General features: G+C 34.2%; 1 protein-coding gene across 3 annotated transcripts in view; it reads right to left on the reverse strand.

Annotated features, from left to right (window-relative positions):
* Positions 1-1,018: 1,018 nt before the first annotated feature.
* LOC109052549 (sarcosine dehydrogenase, mitochondrial-like) overlaps positions 1,019-15,531 on the reverse strand; it is a 61,475-nt gene continuing 46,962 nt past the window's right edge. For all 3 annotated transcript variants that reach the window (XM_042732249.1, XM_042732251.1, XM_042732250.1), the window contains exons 17-21: positions 12,515-12,608; positions 8,325-8,487; positions 6,453-6,621; positions 4,989-5,124; positions 1,019-1,156 (exon numbers count right to left, since the gene is read on the reverse strand). In XM_042732249.1, coding sequence (XP_042588183.1) covers positions 1,028-1,156; positions 4,989-5,124; positions 6,453-6,621; positions 8,325-8,487; positions 12,515-12,608 — 691 coding nt within the window. In that variant the 3' untranslated portion in view covers positions 1,019-1,027. The remainder of the gene's footprint in view (positions 1,157-4,988; positions 5,125-6,452; positions 6,622-8,324; positions 8,488-12,514; positions 12,609-15,531) is intronic.

The following is a 15,531-nucleotide window of genomic DNA, read 5'->3' on the forward strand; positions in this document are numbered from 1 at the left end:
ATTTAATCAAAAAATATTGTGAAATATTATTACAACTTAAAATAACAGTTTTCTATTGTAATACATTTTAAAATGTAATTTATTCCTGTAATTAATAAAAAAATATTGTGAAATATTATTACAACTTAAAATAACAGTTTTCTATTGTAATACAAATGTAAAAGATTTATATTAATTTCTGATCAAAAAAATAAAATCTTGACTGTAATAAAAAAAATTTATTACTGTAATTTTGGTAAATTTAATGCGTTTTTAAGAGTTAAAAGTATTAATTTATTGGGTTTTAATCTTCATACATTCTGCAAATTCACACTTTCCATTTAAACAACAAATAAAGTTAAACAGCAGACAGCTTAAAGGCCAGACTTTAGAAAGAATTGCTATTACTAGCAATGAGGAAATGTAATTTATTGGTTAATTTTTTTTACTAGTTAAAATCCAGTAAAATGATATTTAACGGTTACAGTACATGTGGTTGAACTGAAGGCTCAACGTGCACAAATCATGGAAAATACAGCATACAAGACGATTTGTAACCAGCACACAAAACACTTAAAAAAAAACACTACAGACATCTTATTTAATTCCACAGATTTATATTTGACAAAACGTTACAGTAATTAAACCATTTTATTATTTTTATAAATGTTATTTGACATTTAACCAAGACTAACATCTTCAATGCACAGCTATTCCACAAAAACACTCACTAATATTCAATCAAGTACAAAAAAGGTAAGAGACGGGCTCATGATTGCTCACTAAAATGTTATTTTCTGAAAAAAATATGAATGATTTCTTTCCTGAAATTTCAAGGCACAGGAAGATGTTGAACATTGTTACACAGTTTAACTGGGTTAAATTCACATTTGTTCTTCTATGCTCTTTCTGGTGAATCATCTCTTTAAGACAGTGAAGAGTATTTAGTTTAGTCTGGAATGCTGATTTTGTTGTGTTTGATGTGTGTTTGTTTATGTCCTTGAATGCTGATGTGTTGGATAAAGGCCTGTAAACATTTAGGCTTTGCTCAGCCGTAGATGCCCTTCACACGCTTGTTCTCGGGGTCAAAGGGAGACTTCAGGTGAGCCGTAGCCTTGTATGTGACGCCTATCCTCTCCAGAGTGAATTCACCGCTGCGGACGAAATCAGGGCTCACCTGGGGGCGAAGTGAACATGAACAATTCAAGCTAAGTTTAAGATGGATTTATGATTGAAATTAAAAGGCTTTAAAACTACAACTATTTTTTCATTCATATCACAGATTGAAATGAGCTCTGCTCTCACCTCCCTCTCTTTCTCTCTCTGTCAGGGCTTGCATCTCTTTTTAATTAAATCTGAGCGAGCTGCAGGCATTACCCTGTGGAGTCCAGATCAAGATGCAGTGGCTGGAAAACTAGCCTGACCTCTTTAAGTGGGCACATTGCAGTCTTAATGGACACATTGGTACATATCCACTGATTGCTACCAAGAATCAGGCAGTAAGCAAGCGGCTGTGGCTACACTAACTAAAGCACAAAATGTTGTACAATGATTTTGTAAGTTTGCCCACTTACAAAGAAATGAAGGGTCTGCAATTTTTATGGTAGGTTTATTTTAACGTATAGAGACAGAATACCAACCAAAAAATCCAGAAAAACACATTATATAAAAGTTAGAAATTGATTTGCATTTCAGTGAGTGAAATAAGTATTTGATGTCTTTCCACAGCTGAAACAAGATATGTTCTGATGTTCGTTCATGTTTATTACGTGCTATTACTAGTAAAGAGGAAGAGATGATCGGTTCAAGTGTCGCTACAGTGATCTGTCACGACACATTAAAGAGACACAAAATGGCATTTATTATTTGAATTTCTTAAAAATTGAAAACATTAATTTATTTACATGTTGTCATATGAACAACCAGCCAGAAAATACACTAATGTAACAAATCTAAAGTACGCACCTTTGTAAGAATTTATATCAAAACGAACTTTTCTTATCAATCTTTTTGACTTATTGGACTTATTTGAAAGAACAGGCAGAGCTTCATTTGTTCTTGAATGGACATTATGAGTGGGCAATGTAGTAAAACTCTGCTACGTGGCTGAGATGAGATGATATCTGACAAAACCGCTTGTGGGCTACATTTTAAGTTATGCTCTATTTTTTTTTAACACATTTACAACCATTTTAGTCACAAATTGAAGCCCTTGTTAAGGTTTTGTGTGATAATCAGCTGAAGTATCAGATGTTATTTCACTAAAAATATTATCTCTGTGTAGCTTGAAAACTCTGTATTTCACTGTTAATGCATGAAACAGAATGACCAGGACATTTTTTCAAATTGTATTCTTCTGTGTTCCACAGTAGAAGGAAAGTCAGATGGGTTTGGAAACTTTTAAAATTTCAACTAGAAACTCTGAAAAGTCTTCTGCATGAAGTCTGGAGGTCTCTGGGCCGTGAATAACAGTTCTCTGACATCATGTCCTGTGATGTGTCAGTGGTGTGTAATGCAGTGAGCAGAGAGAGTAAAGGTCTGATCAGATCAGCGCTCAGCCCTGTTCAACAGCACTGCCGTCCGTGCCGTGGAATGGAGACGTCTCAGCTCTACCTCCCCATCTGTCCCTCCTCATCTAGCTCTCTGTCAGTTAGCATTAAGTACACATCCCCCTGAATCATGTCATACTCACAGTACAGCGACTTCAGAGCCACCACTGTGTGCAATAACACACGCACACGCACACGCACACACACACACACACACACACACACACACACACACCCTCTCAACCCTTTTAATATATAACTCTCAACCCTTTTAATATATAATAACAGTATGTAGACACACACACACTATAGACCACACACACACACACACACACACACACACACACACACAATTATATATAGACAATTTTTTAAAGAAGAAATGTATATTTGTAGTGTAAAGTCTGATCTTTGAGAAAATATAAAGGGTCACTAACTTCGTCAATTCTTTCAGTTTTTTTTTTTTTTTTTTTTTTTTTTTTTTACATTTTAATGAAATGTACCATAAATTTGTCCTATGGTGTGACATAGCAAAAATTAAGAAAAAACAAAACAAACAAATAAAAAAACCTTAATAATATATAAATAGCATGAGAGAGATTTACCTTTATTGTTAGACACTTTTTTTTCATATGTTATTTATTATATTTTAGTGTTATTTATTTAATATGAAATTATATTTAACATAATTTTTCCCCATGACTTGTTGGACAATTTCAAGACAAACTTTGACAACAAGACAAACTTTGCTGTCATCCATTCAAAACTGATGAAAATTATATAATTTTAAGATGAGAGATATTTATATATCCCCCCATTACAATACTCAACAGGTTTTTTTAAGATATTTTGAGTTTTCTCTGGAATTGGCCGATCTAAAATTTAGGATATGGTGTCACACCATAGGACATGGTTTTCAGAGACAAAATGTATCAAGTTCCTACGCTTTCAGGAATATATGGATGAAAAAAAAAAAACTGCCATTTACTAAAACAGACACTTGTACAATTATGCCGGAGGTGTTTATTAACATTTTGATGCTTTTCTTTTTAATTTATAAAAGTTGTGATTTACTGAACCATGCTTGAGACACCATGCGACAATTTTGAGATTTGGCTCAAAAATGTAAAAAAATCGAATAACACTGAAGATTTTATATCAACAGGTCCATGTAGGACAAAGAAATGTTTAACCAGTTACTGCATTTTAAATAACAACAATATTAATTATATTAATTTTTATCTTGTGGGACAGTGAAAATGCCATGTCACGTCAACAAACCATAGAAAGGTAACACTTTGTTTTAAGGTGAAAATAAAATCTAAGGTTAAAAATAACACCAAATAATTAACTACACACACACACACACACACACACACACACACACACACACACACACAAATACACACACACACACACACACACAAACATTAATACATACAAAAAAAAATGTGAAAAGAAAAATTATTATTATAACTTTATATTTAGTAAGTGTATTTTGTTTATTTTTTTTATTGATTGAATGTATAAATACACTGTAACAAGGAAAACTTAAAATAAAGTTAAACCATTTAATAATTTTTTATTTTATTTTAAATAATTATAATTTTTTTGTGTAGCTCCACCAAATAATAAAAATAATTAAAATATTTTATATAATTATTAAAACAATAATAAGTATCCTTATAAAATATTTAGAAATTATACAGTACCTGTAAATATTTCCACCAAATAATACATATAAAATTTTATACATAGACGAGAGACCTTGACACTTGACCTCGACAAACCTGTGTGACATAAATTATTATTATTTATTACTTTTATGTTTCATGGTTATTTATGTTAAAGGTTGCTCAACACATAAACATTGAACATTTCATTAAAATTCCTCCAAAAACTAACAATGTGTTATTCACACTGATCAAATGAGGATATAAGGTTTAGCCATACTCAACCCCACCTTTCATTTCAGGAGAGTAAGTATTAAAACTGAAGAAATGTGCTCAGGACACACAGTATCCTTCATCTAATCATCGCTCTTTACAGGCCTATATGAGGAACAACTCGCATGACTCAGCCTCAATCATAACAGCAGGGAAGGAAACGAGTGCATATGCAGCAAAGACACAAATCGGAGGAGAAGAGGGCTTCTTAATACTTATCTGTTAAAAGTACTTGCCAAAGTGCAGTTATACTGAAAATATCATGTTGATGATAAGAAGTGACCCATTCTCATATTCTGATGTCTGATCTGTCTGCGTGAGTAAAACAGAAGACTGAATATCTGTCTGATCTGTCTGCGTGAGTAAAACAGAAGACTGGTAATAGTCTGATTTGGACTCAACATGGGCAGTAATACATACGTCTGTATTAAATGTACGTTTTGGCAGAGCACCTTGCAGTTTTAAATGGTGTCTAGATACAGTTTTAGGCAGACAGCTGTTGTACGGTACTCACCACTCCACCGTCTGGGTTGCGAATATAACCATAGCCAATGGTCTTGTCAATGGCAAATCCAAATTCGGAGCGCCGCAGGTGGCCCACAGGAACGGCGTCGCGGAAAATAGCTTCCAGACCAAACATTGGCACTTTCCTGCAGGAAGAACAAACAACACATCAGCGCTGATCAAATGAGACCCTAAATAACATGAACACTGGTCCATCCATGACAGATCCTTGAGGCCACATCCAGATCTGGCTCTTTGCTTCGGAAACGTCTGAAAAAAAGCTTCTGAAAAGTTTTAAGATGACTGAATCCAAATTTGTTAGAAGTTCAACGTCTAGAAACGGTGTTTGACGAAGTTGTTTGGGCATCAGACTGCTGTAACTAAGACTCATGGCAGGACAGAACGGAGCTCTAAGTGGACATGAAAAGTGTTGGTCAAGCTCAGATGTCTCCTTGAAAAACCTCATCGGTCAAATGTACGGTGATGTATAATAACATTAGTTCAAGAATTACAGCGATTATTCACTTTTAAGTCAGACGGTTTGTAAATAAATGTCAAAAACCTTGCCAAATACCTGAGGCTACGAAACCAGTGATGACTAGAATATTAGTCTGCTGCTGTGCTTTGAATTTTAAAGGAATAGTTCACCCCAAAAAAGAAATCAAACCTCCCCTCAGGCCATGCAGGATGTAGACGAGTTTGTTTCTTCACAGTCATCCACACCACTCCAGTCCATCAATTAACATCTTTTGAAGTGAAAAGCTGCGTGTTTGTGAGAAACAAATCCATCAAGGTTGTTTTACATTTTTTAACTAAATTGCTTTGGCTAGAATAAGAGTTCCTAATCCATAATAACACTTCCTCCAGTGAAAAAGATTTTACCCCAAAAGGGAAATGCATACCTATTTTTCACCAGATTCAGATGAGATGACTTTTCCACTGCAGAAAGCAATATTATAGATAAATGACTCTTATTTTAGCCAGAATCAAGTTGCTTACAAACACAAGTTGTTCGCTTCATAAGACATTAACTGATGGACTGGAGTGGTGTGAATCACTTGTGGATTATTGTGATGTTGTTTGGACTCTCATTCTGACGGCACCCATTCACTGCAGGTGATCCATTGGTGAACAAGTGCTACATTTCTCCAAATCTGATGAAAAAAAAATTATCTATCTTGGATGGCCTGAAGGTGAGTAAATTTTCAGCAGATTTTAATTTTTGGGTGAACTATCACTTTATCCCCTAAGATCACATTCAGGAGTAAATCTGCCAAACTTCTTACTTTTCACTCATGCTGTGTGTGTTTTTTTAAAGCAAACAGAGGGATAACCCCTAAAACAGATTCTAAATTGAGTCAGATCCTCCTGTTAATCTACCACTTTAATATTCCTGCCTTTTTATTATGTCTACATTCATAACAGTGTTAACAGTAATTTTGTTGAAAGCTCTCTGTGTTGCGCTGGGACTCACTCATCAACTGTGAAGCAGACGATTCGTCTGCGCAGGCCCTCAGCCTTTTGGGCCTCCAGCGCCTTCCGCCCGAGGAAGGGAATGGAGGTCTTCATCTTACAAGTGAATGCAAGTCCTGCCTCTAGTGGAGTGTCATCAGGACGCAGATCTGCATGCCAGTGTCTGTAACCTGAGAGAGAGAGAGAGAGAGAGAGAGAGAGAGAGAGAGAGAGAGAGATGATTCAAAACCATTTCATTAAGTTCTTAGAAAATTGAATGTTTGTATTCATGTTGGTTTCATTTATTTTAATATAACTTTTACTATTTTGTTTTAAAGTTTTAAATTACAGTTGTCAATAAAAGTTTGATTTAATAATTTTACAAATGTTTTGAACAGAATGACAGTAAGACAGTGAGATTTCTTTTCTAAAGAAATTAATACTTTTATTTAGCATGGATGCATTAAATTAGTCAAAAGTGAATAAAGAGATTTAAAAAAATATGTTCTTTTTGGGCTTTCTATTCATCATAAAAAAATGAAAAAATAAAATACTGAAAAAAAAAATTATTATAGTTTCCACAAAAATTTTATCACTGCCAATTATAGGAAATATTAGAATATTAGAATGATTTCTGAAGGTTTGTGTGGCACTGAAGACTGGAGTAATGATGCTGAAAATGATGTTTTGCATCTCATGAATAAAATACATTTTAAAATATACTACAATGGAAAATAATTTTTTAAAATAGTAATAATATTACACAATACGTAATATTGTTTTTATTGTATAAGTTTTATTTCAAAGGAAATAGTAATTTTGTAAACCAAAAAAATAAATTATAATAATAATAATAATAATAATAATAATAATAATAATAATAATAAAAAAAGAGTTTCAGCTTTTTCAGACTTTTTTCTATTACAATCTCTTATAATCTTAACATTTTAAACTTGACCCCACAAAAGGTATCGAAATTCATTTTAATTTAGAAAATAAAAACACGTTCATCATGAAAAGTGCATTCATGTCACTGTCTATATAAATTGCATTTTTAAATACTTTTAAATAATTAATAGATCCAAAGAGCATCAAGTCATTGAACCAAACACTAAACATGAAATCACACATCCATTATCACTAGCATGATGATGCATTCACATAAACAATGATTGACTTAATTCTTCAGGTGGAGTATTTCAACCAGCAGCACACAGTCTAGCAGATATGACCTACATAGTGAACAAACAGTGAATCTGAGTTGAGTCTCAAGAGTGCAGTGGAAGTGCTGAAGTGTTCAGCTGCAGTAATGAGTTTTTATTGTGCCCTACTGTCTACTACTTTAGCTTCCAGAGCTCAATGCATTAGGGACGCCTACCAACCTGCAGTACATCTGAACTATTATCTCCACCTGTGTGCACTGACTGTATGCTCGTCCAGTGCTGCTGCAGAAAAACTGAAAGCAGCATTAAGAATGAATTATACATGAGACTCTATTGGAAAGCGATACAATGATGTTTTATGCTTGCGGTGTGAATAGAAAATGCATCTCAGATCAATCAAGATCTGGTGAGTAAAACTCTAGTGGCCCAAACACTGTTCATCAACACAATCCCGCAGTAAATTAACTGATCTCGACACACTAAAAGCATGCTTTTACTACAGCAACTCAAGAAACAGATCGCCAACACTCATAATGCATGAGGAGATGTGGAAATGTCATCTTTTACTACTGAACTACATTTTATGCTTTCAGAAGAAAACGCGTGTGATCCTGAGCAAAAAGTCGCACAATCTTGGGTTATTGCCAAGGCATTGCAGAGTGTGTGTTTGTGTGGTTGAAAGAGCGGTTAGGTTGGTTGCTTACTTACTTAATAATAGCATTAACCCATACCTTTCTCAATGCTCAAGGAGTCAATGGCCCTGTAGCCAGCATTGCAGATGCCATATTTGGCCCCTGCGGTCATGACGGCGTGGTAGACGGGCAGACAGGACTCTTTAGGGACGTGGAGCTCCCAGCCCATCTCACCCACGAACGACAGACGCATGGCTCTCACCTATAAACACACATAAAATATATATATATAAAAAAAGAGAAGGGACAATTTTATGATTTTATGAAGAACAGAAACCGCATCCATTTGTTTGTGTCTCTACACCAGTGTACTGTAGTTTGTTTCATTACACGGCTCTCTGGAATACTTAATCATGATTGTTTTTAAAACAAATCCATAAGATAGACAATTAAACAATTTCAATTTACGGTCAGCCATTTATTATTGCAAAAACAATACCAAAATGTAGCTGCAAGCAGCAATAAATGGGCCAAGCACAACAGAGGCAAAATGAAAATCTAAGGAGCTATCTTTAATTACTCAATAACGACAAGAGTTCTCCAACCCTGCTCCTGGAGAGCTACCTTCCTGCAGACTTCAGTTTCAACCCTGCCTCAACACACCTGCCTGTAATTAAGCAGCCCTGAACACCTTGATTAACTGGTCCAGGTGTGTTTGATTAGGGTTGAAGCTGAAGCATGGTAGCTCTCCAGGAGCAGAGTTGGAGACCCCTGTTAAAGACAGAATTTCACTACAAAACTCAAAATGGATGATGACATCCATAAATATGTTGGAATATGTGGTTATGTTGTATTTTGTGTTAATGTTCTATTTGGTTTGGTCAGTATAAGAGTTTGAGTCAAGTTTAGAAATAATAAACAAAAATGCATGTACCAAGTTTGGTCAGAATTGGCTAAAGCGTTGTGAAGATATAGCCTCATGTGCATTTTTTTTTGTGTTTATTTAGTTTAGTTTGTTGATGTTTTTTAGAGAAGTGGTTTGTTTGATATGTTTTCTTTTTATAAAATTTTTGCCAGCATTGTCTAAAGGTGATCTGCGCCAATTTAGGTGAACATCGAATAAAATATATAGGATGAGTTTGAAAAAGTAGATTTTTTTTTGCAAAATTCAAAATTGCTAAACCTGTAGAACCAAGGAAACAAAGGAAAAAAATTGTTTTCTTTTAGACCTTGTGGTTCAAAAGTTATTAGCAGAAACAGTGCAAATTTGGCCTGTTGGTAGCACTAAAGAGTTTGGGTTAGAGGCTGTCCTCTATCAATGTACCAAATTTCATAACTTTCCTGCAAGCGGTTCTATAAGATTCATAACAATACAGCATTTTACAACTAAATTCCAAAGGTTTCACACCTTAAAATAGCTGACATAGAAAAACTTGGTGTCGTTTGATTCAGTATGCCACTCCAAATGAAAGAGATCAATCTTATGACTTTTGGATATAAACAAAAAAGTAAAATTGTTCTATGTTTTGACCAGTAGATGGCACTGTGCCGAAACTACTCAGGTGCCCTCATTTCATGCTTGGTAAAAGTTTGGTCAGAATCCACTAAAGCGTTGTGAAGATATAGCCTCATGTCCATTTTTGTGCAAATTTTGTCAAATTCGTTAACACGCTTTCCGAGAACGGTTTGGTCTATCAGAAATCATTTGATAACCTTTTTGCCAGCATTTGCTGAAGATGATTTAAGCCAATTTTCGGGAAAAATTTTGTAATTCCAGTACAAGAGTTACATGATGAACAGAGTATTTTCCATATTAGAGTTAGAGAACATTGTGACAAATGAGGTGAGAACAGTTTCAGTAGACGTTCGTCCTGGAATCCATCTGTCCAGCCTCCACCAACTTCAGCTCAACTGTTCATTAAACTGAGCTGAAGTACCTGCCTCTCGCTCTTACCAAACACACATTAACACCCAACCAGGGATCAAGATACAGCAGCGGGCCAAAGAAGAATCAACAGCCCTAAACAGCACAGTCACTTAGATAATAGGCTGGCCGCTCTCCAGAACAGACGCAGCTGAGTGTGTGTATTACTGTGTGTTTGCAATGAGCAGAGAGAAGTGGCCTGAGGGGCTGAAATCAATCTGGCAGAGCTGAGATCATGTGAAGGACACCATTATCAGCCAGCAACAAGCACTGCGCTCTCTACTGTAACCTGCAGGGAGATACAGTAAGCCTTTCTAGCCATCAGTAGCTGCTGTCTAATTCAAGACACTGTTTCAACAGCTTGAGACCCTGTTACCCACAATCCACTAGTCTTAGCCTCAGATAACCCATCTGCAGACCGTTCACAGGCCGCTTGAAGCATATTCAACCAAAAGCTGGTCGAAAAACCGCTGGTTCCAATCTGATTGGCTGTTTTTATGCAGTATGTGGGAGTCAGAGTGCACAGGTCTTCATCAGCTCGGCAGGAGTGAAGGTGGTGTGTTCCCAGCAGCTCTTTCAGGAAGAGCCACTGGATTTGTTGTTTGCAAGTTTCAGGGTATGAAAAGTTTGAAAGATCCTCAAGTTTAGATTAAAACAAACAGAAGTAGGACAATGCATGTGCATATCCCTGATTTCAGATTTACCCACTTCTAAATTTCACCAAAAATGTATTTAACCAGATTTTCTTTTTTCTTTTTTTTTTAAAGTTAATAGTTTTATTCTGCAAGGATGCATTGGATTGATCAAAAGTGTCTGTACAGACAATTTTAATGTTACAAATGATTTCTATTTTAAATAAATGATGTTCTTTTGAACATTCTATTCATCAAAATTCTATTCAAAATCCTCACAGTTTCAACAAAAACATGAAACAGCACAACTGTCTTCAACATTGTTTATAACAATCATCATAAATGTTTCTGGAACAGTGAATCAGCAAATTAGAATGATTTCTGAAGGATCATGTGACACTGAAGACAGTCAGAAAATTCAGCTTTGCATCACAGGAATAACTCACATTTTACAATACATTCCAACAGAAAACAGTTATTTTAAATGTTAATAATAGTTCACAATATTCCTATTTTTACTGTATTTTTGATTGAATAAATGCAGTCTTGGTGAGCACTTTTACTGCGCTTTTTAATGATCCATTTTTTGATTTAGAAATAATCATAAAAATAATTTAAAATAATCATAAATATATATATATATTTATATTTATGTTTTTTTGATAATCATAAAAATAATTTAAAATAATCATAAATATATATATAATATATGAGAAATAATCATAAAAATAATTTAAAATAATCATAAATATATATATATATTTATATTTATCTGTCATTATGAAATTATTGATATTTTTTTTTTTATATTATGATTTTTGAGACTGACCACAAGCTCAAAGTCTTTATTCCTTGATTAAGTTTTCATTATGTTGTTTAAATTCACCACCTGGCTAGTCGGGTGTAAGTCTTTGGTTATGAAGCATCTACAAGAAAATAAATCTACTGCAATGTAATGTCTAATATATGCATAAATAACAAATTTAGTAATGATTCTATTAACTGCATAAACTACAAACTTTTTAAATGTTTTTTTTTCTTTGCTTTCTTTGCTTTTCTTGAAATACAGAGTTTTAAATGACCACCTTCCAAGGTGTGAAAGAGAAAGAAAGTGATGGAGTGAGCAGGGATAAAAGAGAGCTGTGTGTCTATGTTAGTCACAAGAATGGAAGTTGACCATCTGTCTGATGTACACACACACAAAGGTGAACAAACACAAACACATACAGTACATGCAGAAAGTGTCAATTAGACTAACAGACATTTTGGGCAGTGGAAAAATGAAAAAAATATATATAAATATAAATACATAAATTAATTAATTAATTAATTAGTTAATGTTATTAAAGTTACAAATTAGTATATTCCAGTTCTGGGTGCTGACTGGTCAATACAGCGTTTCAGAAAAAGTTTCCAATGCATTAAGTTTTATTATGAAATATATGATTATGTGGATGAATGAATGAATGAATGTGTGAATGTGTGTATATCAGCACACATCTCCTCATTAAGAAGCATGATTTGAACCATCTTTCATGTCTATGACACATGGTGTGGGGTGAGTTATGAGCTGAATTTTTGGCTGGAAAAATAACAAAACTTGATGAATAATATTAGTGATGCTTTGCTGGAGCGAGCGCCACTAATTAGAGCATAAGCACATGAGTCTGAGAGAGTCTGACAGAGCTGGAACTGCACAGAGATGGAGGACAGGGAGAAACGCAGAGCGTTACCTTGTGTCCAGCAGCGTTCACTATCTTGTGTGTGGAGAAGGGAAACGCATCGTTGCTGAGGTCAGAGTCCAGCACTTCCTGCAGCAGCTCACGGCTGTCAACACACAAATCACACACTTTACCATCAGTTCACTGAAAACTAGCCCCGTACAGTCAGCATAGAACCATTACAACAAAATCAATACCTCATAAATCAGCATCAGCTTTATGAGTTTTAAAAGTTAGTAAATGTCTTGCTTTCCAAATTTAATAATTTAATTTAAGAATGTATTTTAAATTGTATTCATACATTTAAATGGTATTCATGTTATAAATAAAATAAATAATTAGTGAAATTAGAATAAATACAATGGCCCCAAAAGTCTAGGGACATTTAATTCGCACTTAAAGTGTATTAATACTTTAAAAAATATATCAAATCTAGTGGCATTTGCTTTAAAGAAAAGCACACTTTTCAAGCAAAGCATTTCACAAAAGAGGTTTAAAATCATAACACTTAAAATTCATTTAAAATAGTATTTTAAGGTAACATTACATTTTAGAATAAATAAGAAAATAAGATAAATAAAAAACTAAACAGATTAATAATTTGTAAAATTAAACTAAATACAGTGGCTCGAAAAATTCACACTTAAAATGCATTAATACATAAATATCTTAAATCACGTGACATTTAATTTAAATAGAAGAACACAAAGAAAAATATTTCACAAATTAGGTTTAAGTTGTTAGAAGAAATGATAGAACTTTTAAACTTTTTATTTTTAAATAGTATTAACTTATGGAGGGCCAGATTACTCAAAAATAAATAATTAAATAAATGTTGATAAAACAATAAATCATTAAATACATGATTAAATGCATGCATACATACAAACATACGTGGATAGATATTCATTAATTCCCTCCACATTTAATTTTACCCTGAAAAGAAAATTTATATACATATATGTACACATGCACGTGTGTGTATTTGTATATACATAATAAATATACACAGTACACACACATATATTATGTAAACAAATAATCTTTTTTTTAAATCGCGATTAATCATTTAACGGCACTGTATATATATATATATAATTTAACAGCACTGTATATATATATATATATATACACACACACACACACACATACATGTATACATTCAAACACACACATAGTTGGACACTTAAGCCACTTAAACTGTATTAAATGTCATTGCATGATATAAAAATATCAAACCTAAGTGGCCTTACTGTAGAGAAAAGCTAACTTTAAGCAGCAAATTCATATAAGAGCCTTGGTTATTATTATATATTCTTTATGGAATGCAGGAAAATGGCTTTGTGTCACCATTAAACTCTTTCCATTTGATCAGGTCATCCATCAGTCTCTCCTTCCTATTCTCTCTCTCCTCCACTGCTCCTCTGCATAAGTTCTTTCTATTTTGGACCTGCAGCCCTTGTCTGACCTGTGCTTTCCCTGCGACTGTGTGTGTGTGTGTTTGTGTGGTGTGTGTGTGTGCCTTGTCTGACCTGTGCTTTCCCTGCGACTGTGTGTGTGTGTGTTTGTGTGTGTGGGTGTGATGGACTTGTTCTAGCTGCATCATGTGGGGTGACAGGAACAGCTTGGCCTGTTTTGGGTTGAACAAGAACAAGAGTGTGTTGGGCTTCATCCTGCATGCATCTAATAGAACAGCCACAGAGAGGAACACGACATCTGTGTGGGCAGAGAGAAGAGAGGAAGAAACAGTTTAGAAAGGTGATGGAGAAGAGTGATGTGATGTATGAGGATGGAAATGATGAAGGTGGAATGCCACGTTTTTTTGAAGGAGAGCATCATATGTGTGTGTGTGTGTGGACAGCTTTGGTGTGATTAAGTGAAAACTCCTCCCCTCCACCCACTCAAACATCACTCTGTTCACTGAAGCACAAGAGGCCAACAACCACTCTAATTATACAGTGTGTGTGTGTGTGTGAATCTAATTAGGCGCTCTGCCTCTCCTTTAGCGGTTTCAGTTAAGCAAGGATCAGATAAAGTCTTAATGAAATCACTTTTCACCACAGAGCACAAATGATGAGAAACAGAGCGAGCCACTCAACCAAAACGCTCTGAAAATCATGACGTGCAGAACATTTACTAACGTGTCCTGAAAGAAACATATTTGTGTGTGAGGTTACATTAAAATGAAGAAATTAATATTCAACTACAGAAAATCACAGTTTTAAATATATTCCTACACACACACACACCTTGTACACACACACTACAAGTAGCGAGAGTTACATAAATTATTTTTTTATTTTTCAAATAACTAGTAAAGTAACGCATCACTTTTAAATTAACAAGAAAATATCTGATGTCTGATGAACGATGCTTTTATGGGTTTGGAACGACATGGTGGTAAGTGATTAATGACAAAATGTTCATTTTGGGATTAAGTATCCCTTTAAAGAGATGTCTTTCAAAAACATCTTTCAAAAAAACATAAAAAAAAATCTTACCAACTCTAAATATGTAATATTACAGTAGGACAAGCAAAATGCTATATATATATAAAATGTTTTCATTACTATTATTATTATTAAAATGCCAAATTATTAAATTTGTTTTTCTGTTTTTCTCCATCTTGCAAATGTCTGGTGTCAATTCAATAATCACAATTTTGCCAGTGAGAGTGAGAGACCAGAAACAGATGAAACCACTGCACCAGCCACGCCACTATTAGCCCTATTTACCTGAGCGAAAGCATTCAGTGATGAGGAGATGTGATGCACAAAACAAACAAGCTAATAGATATTTCATAGCAAGCCTCAATTAAATGGGTAGTTCACAAAATCTGTCATCATTTACACTTCTTCATGACGTTTCAAACCTGTAACTGTCTTACTTTCATAGAACACAAAAAGAGACATTTAGTTGTGTCTGGTGTCTGAATAATTTGTAGTCTGACTATATGTTTGTGTCTGGTGTCTGTATTATTTGAAAAGACAAAAATAAAAGTAGTCCATTTGGCTTGTGCACTATATACT

This window comes from Cyprinus carpio, chromosome B10, assembly GCF_018340385.1.
Source record: "Cyprinus carpio isolate SPL01 chromosome B10, ASM1834038v1, whole genome shotgun sequence".
NCBI classification, from domain to species: domain Eukaryota; kingdom Metazoa; phylum Chordata; class Actinopteri; order Cypriniformes; family Cyprinidae; genus Cyprinus; species Cyprinus carpio.